This window comes from Petaurus breviceps, unplaced genomic scaffold, assembly GCF_028583685.1.
Source record: "Petaurus breviceps papuanus isolate PSGF00001 unplaced genomic scaffold, PetGlider_PUasm1.0 98, whole genome shotgun sequence".
Classification (NCBI taxonomy): Eukaryota; Metazoa; Chordata; class Mammalia; order Diprotodontia; family Petauridae; genus Petaurus; species Petaurus breviceps.
This window is the reverse complement of record NW_027187460.1, coordinates 39,435,713-39,447,971: the sequence shown is the minus strand read 5'-3', so window position 1 is coordinate 39,447,971 and position 12,259 is coordinate 39,435,713. Positions and strand designations below refer to the sequence as shown.

General features: G+C 34.8%; 1 protein-coding gene across 1 annotated transcript in view; it reads right to left on the bottom strand.

Moving 5' to 3' along the window:
* The window catches only part of EIF3H (eukaryotic translation initiation factor 3 subunit H), a 115,228-nt gene that overhangs the window by 7,338 nt on the left and 95,631 nt on the right, over nt 1-12,259 (bottom strand). Inside the window, exons 4-6 of the mRNA XM_069081187.1 lie at nt 12,072-12,171; nt 10,583-10,732; nt 1,774-1,894 (exon numbers count right to left, since the gene is read on the bottom strand). Coding sequence (XP_068937288.1) covers nt 1,774-1,894; nt 10,583-10,732; nt 12,072-12,171 — 371 coding nt within the window. The remainder of the gene's footprint in view (nt 1-1,773; nt 1,895-10,582; nt 10,733-12,071; nt 12,172-12,259) is intronic.

Genomic DNA, 12,259 nt, shown 5'->3' with positions numbered 1-12,259 from the left:
CACATATGAGGAACTCCCATTCCTATAAAAGAGTGTGTTTTGGGGGTGGAAGTGTGTCTCTAACAGTAAAGCAATTTTATATCTCTTCTTTAGGACCAAGTTTGTTCTTTATAATTTTGTACTATTCAATTTCAATTGATTGTGGTGGTTCAAGTCATTGAGTATACTCTTTTCCTGGGTCTGCTTACTTTACTTTGCATCAGTTCACATAAATCTACGGATTCTACATTCTATGTATTTATTATGTTCACTGCTTCCTAAGGTACATTAATATTCTGTTTTACTTATATTTCAATATTCTTTATATATTTACCACAATTTGTTTAGTCAGTGACCATTCAGTGGACATCTACTTTGTTTCTGATTATTTGTGACAACCAAAAGTACCATTATATGTATTTTGGTATAGGTGGGGCCTTTTTTGGGCCAACTACCTTCTCAGTTTATAGGCCTAGAAGTAGACTCTTTTATCAAGAGGTATAGTCCCATTCTCCATAATGCCAATCCTACAACCTCTACAAGTCTAGTCCTAGTCTTCATCCTAAAACGTCTGAATCTAACCTCAGTGACTATGAAGTCTAGGGAAGCCTGAGAATGTTCTCTGAAATACAGATACAGGATAGGATACCTGTAGAAGACCTCAAAAACACTGTGTACAAGACTTACTCTGCATAAACCAAGAAGTGAGATATTACAATGGTCAGAAGAAACAAGAGAACTAGAGGTAGCAAGAGAAATGGATCCCTTCTGAGGTGTATGAACACTTATGTCCAGGCACCTTGGTGTGACCAGTACCCCCTCTGTTATAATCCCTATTGCTTGCCTTAATATAAGAAGCCTTGTCCTAAGTTAGAGAAGCCCTGTATTTGAGGCATATTATCGACATTTCTGGCCTGAGAATGTAATCATAATTTCTAATGATGTATGAATGGGGGAAATACATCATGAATTACTAAAAACTGATTTATCAAAAAATAACTACAGAAAAAACTACTTTATTGGGGTAGAGGGGTGAATGTGCAGAATTGTTTAAAAACCCAAATACAACTCAGTTTAAAATACTTTATGAAGGTCTGGTAGTCAAAAGAGATGCTATTTTCAAACATATTCTGATTTGAAATCATCTTATGTAGGAATCAAATGCTTAGAATATTTTATAGCAATGCAATACAAAACAATTTCCCAGTAAATGTAAAAAGTATGTGTGGCCTTCAGGTGATACTCCTAATACAAAGGTTTAAAATCCTTTCTATGTGTATGTGTGTAAGAAAATATTCAGGTAATTTTTCCCTTCCCTCTCTGAACTACATCTTCTGTTTCACAGAGATTGGCTTATTTTCTAACAATATTGCTTGTTCTTAATCACAATTGCTCAGTTTTTTTAAATGAAGTAAAGACTTGCTAACTATGTTGCTATGAGCCACTACTAAAACAATTATAGCTAGTAATGAAATGAGGTGTGAAACTCTGGAAACTCTTTTCCAAGTAAATGTATCCCTGTTATTTGCATAACTTTGGCACTGAAACCTCAGCCAAGTATGCCAGCTGATGTTACCATCTCTTAAAGGGGACAATCACTATTAACAACTGCTTGAAAATATAACATCGAAGGAAATGCCCATACACAAGCAAGCCTTATAAACTTTTAGTAGCTATCACTTCACATTCAATGCTTCCCCAATGATAATATAGATTTTAATGAATGCAACTTCATGAAACAGAATATTCCAAAAATACTTGTTAGTCTTTGTTAAATCTCTCCATAATATCTACCTGATGTTTCTGTTGCTGCTGCTTACTGGTGTTTCTCATATAGGTGTTATATTTAACGATATCCTGGCTCATTTCATCCACTCTGTCCATCAACAACTGCAGGCTCTTCCCCAGATGATTACTGGAATTCAAAGAAAAACAAATTTACTTATGGCATCATTACAATTTTGCAAAGGGTAAAGGACAAGAGAGAAGGAATTGGGGAAATTCTACTGGTGATGCTAACCCTCTACTTTGGCTCAAAATCAACCAATTCTCTGGATGTTGAGAATAAACTTCATAATTATGAAAGGCTTTACACAGAAAGAATTGCTATGTTATGAAAATCTTATGATCCAAAATATGTTCGTTCTCTTTGCCTGTTGTGTGCGCAAGCACTCACATTTACACACACACCCCAATGACTGCTCAAATGAATCAAAAATACCAAGAATGAAACGATCCCAACAATCAAGAAGTTTACATTGTAAATGGGGGGGATAACATGTACACATATAAGTGTATATAGAATAAATATAAAGAAAATATAAAGAAAAGAAATGCAAACGAATACAAGGTAGTTAGGGACAAAAAACATTTTCAGGTTTTTTTGTTTGTTTTTGGTGAGAAGATGGGGGTGGGAAATTCTGTGAGGCATAAGTCAAAGGTGGTGCATCCTAGGGATAGGGCAGGGCTGGTACAGAGGCAATGAGAAGAAAGATGGAAGTGCCATGTGTGAGGAACAGAGAAAAGGTCAGTATGGATGAATCTCAGAGTGTAGGGACTGGGGAATAATGCATAATGATGCTGGAAAAGATAGTTTGGGGGCAGGAAGTAAATGGCCTTAAAAGCTGAGCAAACCATTTTATATTTTATCCTAGAGGCAATAAGGAGCCACTGGAATTTAATAGTTAGGGAAGTGGCATAAAGAAATATACACTTAAGGAAAAGCACTTTGACAACTTTGTGGATGACGAACTGGAAAGGCAGGGACATGAGACAGGAAGATCAATTAGGAGGTCATTATAAGAGTCTAGTAAAGAGGTGAAGAGAGCCTGAACTAAGGTAACAGCTCTTTAAACAGAGAGGTCAGATGTGAGAAATATTGAGGGAATAAAAATGCAATATTAATGGACAGTAAGAAGCCACAGATAACACCAAGGTTATAAACTGGTGTTTATATAAAAGAATTATTATAAATTATTATAAAAGAATTCTGGTGTCTTCAACAGAAACACATTACTTTGAAAGCAGGGTGAGCTTGGAGAAGAAAGATAAAGAGTTTTATTACGGACACCAGTTTGAAATGTTCAACAGGCAGTTAAGAATGTGGGAATGAAGCTCAGAGGTAAAACTGGGACTGGATATAGAGATCTGTGAGTCATCTGCATATAGATGATAAATTCAATGAGATCACTAAACAAGATAACATAGTATAGCAGATCTCAGAGTGTAGCTCAGGGACTACAGGTGATTCCTGAGAATCTCTCAGAAGGTCTTTGAGGTCATAACTTTTTTATAATAATACTAAGACATTTTAATTTTAAATACAGTAAATACATCTATACTTAGATATAAATCACAAATACAAAATTTTTGAAGTGGAGTCCTCAATTTTCAAGAGTGTAAAGGGTTCCTGAGACCAGAGAGTTTGAGAGCTGCTTATATAGAAGGAGAAGCAAAAAGAGAACAGGTCAACCTCAGAGAACACCTACAGTTACAGGGTGTGATGTGGATGACTGGGGGACAGGTACACCTAGAGAACTAAGGGTGACTGAGGTACTCCTTGAAGGACCACTTTATTGTCAGAGACAAGGGGAAAAGGAGGAAAGGGGATGATGTGAAGGGAATATGAAATCCATTTCAAATCAGAAGAGGCAAAAAGGAAACACAGTGATTGCCCTCAGTGGTTTCTTTTTTTTTCCCCCCAGAAAAGAGACCTCAGTTAAGGTGTGGAGGCTTGAGAACAAAACAGTCTGTCTGGAATAGCTTCTAAGGGGAGTGAGTTAGGGAACCAATTAGGGAGGAAATAAAATTATTGACATGCTGTGGTGAAGCCCTCCCTACCCGAAGCTGGATAATCTGAATGTATAACACACACAGCTGGCACAGATTGTGTAACTGTTCAATAACATGTCTAGAGGTAAAAGGTAGAAGTGATCCACATCTGATGTTTGACAGGCAAATGAGTGCTGGGTTCCAAAGTAGGGGGGGGGGGGGGCATTTCTGAGAGGATGTGGATAGACTCAGATTGGTATTGCTGAAGTGAGTACACAAACTGGTAAGACAGTAGCTCAGAGGTTCCCAAACGTATTACTAATTACTCAGTGGTCCCCTGGAAATCTACTTTCTTTAAACCTTTAATGGCTTTTTTGAAATGTAAAATATTTTTTAAAAAACAATGGTGCTTCTTAAATTTAATAATTTATTGTAAATTTGTGGGTTTTTTCTTGCTTTGAAATTTTGATGCAATACTGCATCATGTAATCATGTAATATTGTATTATAAACAAGTTATTACATGCACGTATTCCTGCAGGACTTTCCAACAATGCTCAACAGGCTCTCCTGCCAACACTTGCTTATTAAGACCTGTTGGCAGACTTGACTGCTCATCAGTTATAACTTGCATTTTTTGTGTTTATTTGGAAAATAATGTAATCATGATTCAACACAATGAATGAAACATGTATGAATGGTTTTTCAAAATTTTCTTCTCTATGCTTCCACTGCCCCTTATTTTTATACAATGTCCCTCAACTGCAACCAAGGCACACCCTTCCACTCCAATTGTTCCAGCATCCCCAAAATGGCAAGAGTTCAAGGAATATAAGGAAGAATTACCAAAGAAAACAGAAAAGTAGAAAGAGAACCAGTATAGTAAGTGTCCAGGAAGAAAAAGCAAAAAACAATTTCAAAAAGTCCAGCAGTATTTATATATTTATAAAGAAAATAAGGGCTGAAAATGATGTCTTTGCCAATGAGGAAATCATCAGTAACCTTTCAGTGTAAAGTTTTAGTACAATGAAGTGACAGAAATGTGCACTGGGGACTGTAATGATAATAGGAATCTGAAGATCTTCCCTGTCCCTTAATAAGCCTAAGGGAATTTGAGGACCTTCCTTGATTTTGAAAATATACTCTGTCCCCAATAAACTGAATGTGGTCACATGGAGCCTGTGGTGGGAGGAGTTTGCTGAAGGGTAGAGCAGGGTCCAACAGGAAAAGCTTGCTTAGGGGAGGCTTGTTTTTCAGGAAGGTACAACTATTGTTACTATGTAATCAGGCAGTAGGTCATGAAGGTTGTGATGTTCTCTAACTCTGGAGAAAGCTATATATACCTCTGAGGTGAGGTTTTGCTTGCGTGGGGGTAGGGGGGTGTGGGGGTGGTATCACTTATGGTTAAAGTTGTGTGATTTGGCCAGATGACACTCTAGGTAGCCATTGACACACCCCTCCTTTCACCCCTCACCCCCAGCTTTGAAAACCCATATATTAGTGCTTCTCTCTGGTAACTAGCTCTGTAGGTATGTGATGGTCAGACAGCTAGAAACCATATTATCTGTTGGTCAGCTGAATTGTTATTTTTTCTATATTTTTTGCCTGTTTGTAACTTCTGTTTGTCATTTTCTGAAGTTCAGGGTGTTGACTTTTCCCCCTGAACTAGGAAAATGATATGTTTGATTAAAGTAAGACTGTTAACCCTTTTTGAGTTGCTTTCCTTTAGAAAAGCAGATCAAAGAACCGGTGATAGTAGCCATCCTGGGTATGCTGGGGTGCTTGTTGCTACAGGGATGCTGCAGAAACCAGAAGAGCATAAGAGAATAGGAGGTGAAAAAAATCAAGGAAAATGACACCTGAAGTATTTCATATTGTTTTACTTTCTCTAATTAACTATTCACAACTTGACATCATTTTAATTAAAATTATTTTTGCTTCTTCAAAAACTAGTCTGATAGGCAGCTAAGTGGCACAGTGGATAGAGTGCTGGTCATGGGGTCAGGATGACATGAGTTCAAATTCAGCCTCAGACATTTGACATGTACTAGCTGTGTGACCATGGACAAGTCACTTAACTCCAACTGCCTCACCAAATAAAGCAAAACAAATAAACAAAAAACCCTAGTCTGATAACCGGCTATATATGCACACACACACACACACACACACACACACACAAAGCATCCCCAAAGTTTTAAATGCACATAAGCTTTTAACAAGCTTAAAAATGCACCAAGACTTTGGAGACACCATATATATCAAGTTGCATTTATGATATGTCAACTCATTTGAGATATAGGCACATTATAATTGATTCCAATATAGCAAGGCACCACTAAAAGAAGCCTTTGAAAACTATCCTAATATAGAGAGTTTACATGGGATAGCTATGTGATATGTGCTATGGCTAAATATTACAACAAACCTAAATCTATTATATAATGTTACAATGAGCTTTTTATAAAGTTTGTAGCACAACGAAGTTCATTAGAATTTAACAGTATCAGAAATACTGAAAAATGTTAACAGTACTGACCTCAAAGGACATTATATCTAACAAATTCACAATCCTATTACAGATAACATTCACAGGAAATCAGATCAGGCATAAAGATTGATTTTATGTGAATCTTTTCAGAACTAGTTCACCAGAATAATGAAACAAAGAGTTATTGTTAGAAGTTTCAGTAATATAATGTTTGCTTTCATTGCCAAGGAAACAAAGAACTGAAAACAGATAACTTAAACAGATGTGAACAGAGAAACAACGTAATAAGTATGATCTAGTCTAGTTCTTTCTTATCATCTTTGGTGCCTGATGCCCCCCACTTGGTCTCACTTTAATTTTAAAATGGAGTGAAAAAAAATCACAATTATCTTTCGTGTATGTAAAATTTCAGACTTCTGTCATTCCCCTTTACTCAATAATAAAAGTTTTTATGAAGTAACCGTAACTGAAAATTTTACCTAATAAAATAGCATTATTTTTTAAAGGAATGAAGTCTGTTACTATGCTTTATTCAAAGAACAAATTGTCATGTAAATCAAATCACTAGGTACCCTATCCACTTGTGGGTGATGAAAGGCAGGGCCCAAGCAAAATGCTTAAGGAATTGCTTAACTATGACTCTTGAGATGAATTGATGAAAATATTATGGCAATTGGCACAATGAATCAGCATACTAAATGAAGTTACTAATAAGGAAAGTAAAATATATAGCAATAATGCTGCAATTAAAAAAATATATTTGCAACTCTGTTAAATTCAATGGTCCATTATATTTCCAGCTTCAATGTTGTTGCATTTGTTCTTGCAACAAAAAGACTGAGTTTTTGAACAGCTTCATATGGAAAGCAAGAGGCCCGCTCCTTATTTCACATAGAATTAAATGCAGAAGATGAAAACTGAAATAAGGATTTCTGCCTAGATCGTTGTTAGCCATTATGAAGTGCCACTTTGAACAGAAATTTTATGTACTAGCTCACTGGTTATTTGAGAGAGAAAAAGGTTATATTTATTGTACATACTTTATGAAGGGAACTGAAAATCAGTGAGAACATGAAATTTACAAGCAAATTCTGTCAGGTAAGTAAAATGGCATAAACGAAAAAATTAATTACGTATTCTACTAGATAACACATCAAATTTAACTTGTTCTATATACAGGTAAGTCTAAACTTAAGGAAAAAACATAAGGACAACCATTAACATAATCAGTTAACAAAAATAATATCACTAGAAACAGAAAGGGCTTCTGACAAAATACAACACTCATTCCAATTAAAAGAAAAAAAAGTCAAAAGCACAGGTATAAATTAATTTTTCCTTAAAATGAAAAGAACCTACCTAAAGCCACCATTATTTGTAGTGGGGACAAGCTAGAAGTCTTCCCAACAACATGAGGAGTGAAAACAAGGATGCCCAATATCACCAATATTATTCAATATTGTATCAGAAATGCTAGCAATAGCAATAAGATAAGAAAAAGAAATTAAAAGAATCAGAACAGGAAATGAAGTAACACTGTCTCTCTCCACAAACAACATGATGATACAATATTTTAGCAAATTAGCAGGACATAAAATAAACCCACATAGATCATCAGCATTTCTATGTGTCACACATAATATCCTGCAAAAAGAGAGACCCCATTTAAAGTAACTGTAGACTATATAAGATTTCTGGGAATGTACCTTCCAAGACAAACCCAGGAACTATATGACCATAACTTTCTGGTACTGGCCTTGAAATAGAAAGGCGGTTCAGTGAAACAGAGGAGATATAACATACACAGTAGTAAGTTATAGTAACCTTTTGTTTGACAAATGTAAACATTTAAGCTTTGGAGGTAAGAATACACTATTTGGTAAAAATTGTTGAGAAAACTGAAAAGTAGTCTGGCAGAAATTATGATAGATCAGTTATCTTACACCATGTAACAAGATATGGTCAAATGGATACATAACCTAGATATGAAGGAATATATTACAAGAAAACCAGAGCATGGAACACATTCTCACTTACAAAGAGAAGAATTTGTGAATAAAAAGTTGTAAAATAGATAATTTTGACTACATTAAACTAAAAGAGTTTTATATAAATAAAAACCAATGCAGCCAAAATCAGAAGGAAAGCAGAAAATTGGGGGGGGGGGGGGTAGGGGGAGATGGAGGAGGAGAGCGGAGAGATTTTATATAGTTTCTTAAATAAAGGTCTTGTATCTCCAATCTAGAGAATTTTGTCAAATTTATAATACTATGAATCATTCCTCTAATGATAAATGGTTAAAGGATGTGAACAGGCAGTTTTTCGATGAAGAAATCAAAACTATATATAGTCACATGAAAAAATGTTCTATGTCATTACTGATCAGAAAAATGCAAATTAAAACAACTCTGAGATATCATCTCATACCTACCAGACTGGCTAAAATGATGGAAGGGGAAAATGACAAATGTTGGAGGGGACGTAGAAAAATGAACATTAATATACTCTTGGTAGAACTGTGAACTGATCCAATCATTTTGGAGAGCAATCGAGAATTATATCCAAAGAGTTAAAAAAAAAACTGTATACCCTTTGGCCCAGCAAGACAATTATTAGGTCTGTTTCCCAGGTGATCAGGAAAAAAGAAAAAGAAGCTATGTTTTTTAAAATATTTACAGCAGTTCTTTTTTGTGGTGGCAAAGAACTGGAAATTGAAGGGATGCCCATCAATTGAGGAATGGTAAAAACAAGCTGTGGCATATGGCTGTGACACAATATTACCATGCTACAAAAAATGATGAGCTGGTTGATTTTAGAAAAACATATAAAGACTTGCATGAAATAATGAAAAGTAAAGTGAGCAGAACCAAGAGAACATTGTATACAGCAATAACAGTACTGTTTGAAGAATAATTGTACACATTATTGTGTCTACTATAAATACTCAAATTTATGAAGGGTCTGGGAAGGAAGATGCTATCCACCTCCAGAGAAAGAACTGATAAAGAGAAGTACACAATCTGTGTCAAACGGTGGCCTTCTCTAGTTCAGGGTAGAGAAAAAAGGGAAACATTCTGAAACTTAAAATGTAACCAAAAGAATTTATATTTAATGTTTAAAAACTGAGTTGGAGAATGGATATCTGTGTATGAGTATTTTAGCATCCAGTCATAAATACTCCAGTGCTCAGAATTTTCCTAGGAAACTGAGTCACTGGTGATAAACTCTATTCTTCTTAAAGTCTTTTTTATTTTAAACTGTTTGCTTTTTAATTCCCAGTCTCTTACAGTTGGTCATTACACCTACTGAGGGACTAAGAGGGAATGGAACAAGGAACTTCATAAATACACCAATATCAGCCCCAAAAAGTCACAGCAGAAAGAATGGCCAGGGGGGATGGGGAGAGGGAGAGCCACACACCCTCTATTACTCTTGCCATTGTAACCCTCCCATACCAAAGTGTTCTTTTGTGCCTATTCTGATATTTCTGAAATCACTGAAACCATGACATTGAAAACCAAGCTGTGTGCTTGTGAAAGTAGCACCCTATTTCACTCCATAGCTATCCAACCTGCTTCTTCCTTATAAAATAAACCAAAAAACTGATCATAAATGAACACAAATAGGAGTCATTCATTGTTCTCACTTAGTTTTATTTTCTAGAATGTTTTTTAATCTTAAAATTAGTTTCCTCTAAAAAAATATTTCTTTGTAAATTAAGAATAATTTTTAAAAAATCATCAGCATTGAATAGTCACATCTGGGGAAATTATGTCTCTACTGAACTTTTTTAGAAAATCTGATTTTAGATGAAAACCAAGTAGACAAACTAGTATCTCACTGCAGCAACAGAATCTTTTGTCCCAAGCTTCTACATAGCTCAGGTGAATGGAAAAAAACAAAGTGAAAATGTTGCTTTGATAAAAATATATTTCTCCAGAGCATTATTTGCTATCTAGATGACTCCTTAAATATGAGGCCATTGTACAACAAAGCTTTTTCAAATTATAAAATCCCTACCCCTCCTTAGGCATTCGTGTTATCAAAGCACAAATCAAACAAGAAAGCAAATTACAAGAGGATCATTTGGATAGTGATGACTGAAGTCCCAACACTTATCAGTTGAATGCTTTTCTATTCCTACTTCTTAGCAAAGTCTAGTAAGGATTTCTAGCATATGCAGGCTCTTGCTAATAATAAGTTTTTATGTATTTCAGTAACTGCCTAGTGTTATGGGAAAATCATTTCCTTTAGAGGAGGTGAAGACTGAGTAAAAGTATCCTTTCCAGAAAAGTGGCAAAGAACATATAAAATTTCCATTAGATTAGACAGGCCCACTTACCTGCTGGCTAGACTGAGCAATTCATGTTTATCTGCCACAGCTGATTTCTTTTCTAGTTCCCACATTAGTACGTTGATCAGATGTGAATTTTTAATTATAATCGGCACTTCTTCAAACATGTGCTCAAAGGTGATATTTGCCTTTTTCAATCTGTGAAACAAGTTAAAAATATTTCAGTTTTACGGTCATAAATAAATGTTAAAATTGCTTATGTTTTATATATCTTTATTCCATTTGGGTTGGTTTCCCTTGGGGTTAATAAGCTGGTTACATTACCACCTCCCAAAATGGGTAGGGATTATTCTGAAGGCCAAACAAAAGGCAAATTATTAGGATAATTAAATATCAGGCTATTAGAGTATTCAGTTATAAACCTAGCAAATAACACTCTAAGCAATTTCATTTATTTAATACTTCTCTTCCCAACTAATAGATATCCTTAAAATAGCGCCGGCCATAATAAAATCTTAATTTCATAGTCATGCTTAGCAGTCTATATTTACAACATGAAAAAAAAAAAAACTAAATTATTTTTATAAAAAGAGAAATAGTCCAGTACTCAGTAATTTAATCTTAAAAGCCTATGAAAGGAAAAGAGATTAACAACTAATAGAAAGACTAACTACTTAGAAATTAGACATAAAATGGCTAAGAATACCACCAATGCAGAATTAAGGAAAATTTGTAATTGAATTTCTTAAGCATGCTTTTCTTCTCGAATTCTTTTAATATTAATTTCCTTAACAGCTAGCTGATATAAAATCTACTGTTATCTCAACACTATCGTGGAGGTTGCATAATTTCCCCAATATTAAGATTAAACTATTAATAGAGCTTAGTCAAGAAATAAATTATATAACTTGCAAAAACTTCACTACTCTGGAAGGGGAAGGGGAGTACAGAATATACATTCTGAGCACTAAGACAAAAATGTGAAAATTAATAAATCTGATAAATAGATAAAAGGTTCTAATGGACAATAGAAAAGAATATTATGACTAATTAAGTGGAATGACAAAATACCAACATCGAAGTGCTAATTCCTACTCCAACCAAATTCTCTATAAAGCTTCCAATATGCAACATTCTTAATTCAAGCATTTAAAAAGGTCATTTGTGCTTTCTTCCACGACCTTACCCCATCTAGGAGTTCAGCATACCAGAAAAGACATATAAATTGTTGATAAAGTATGGTCCCTTGTTTACATCTTCATTTATTGAATGATTTGTTTCTCTAAATATATAGCCTAATTTTAACTAATCGAAATCCTTACTAGGAGAGACATTCTGTGAAGGAGATGTTAAATCTGGAAAGGAAGAAAGAGGTTTGTACTAAGCAATTTTGACAGCCTCTACACTATAAGTAAGGCAATCACAGTACATCAAATTAACACCTGGAGGGTACTAAGGGGTGTGGGATGAATTTCATCAAAATATTCCAGAAACCACTTTTTTTTTAATCCTCTTTCAAAACAGCAAAAATACTTACGCTTCAGGAGAAAAATCTTTCTCTTTACAAACTTCCATCAGCTTAGGAGTCAGCCTATATGCCTTCAATGATAGAGACCCTTGAGCAGTTTTTATGGGATCTCAAATAAGAAAAAGAATAATTATTTAAAAATCTGTCATCACTCTTTGATTCACTCTAAATAAATTTTACTAATTTCTACATAACTT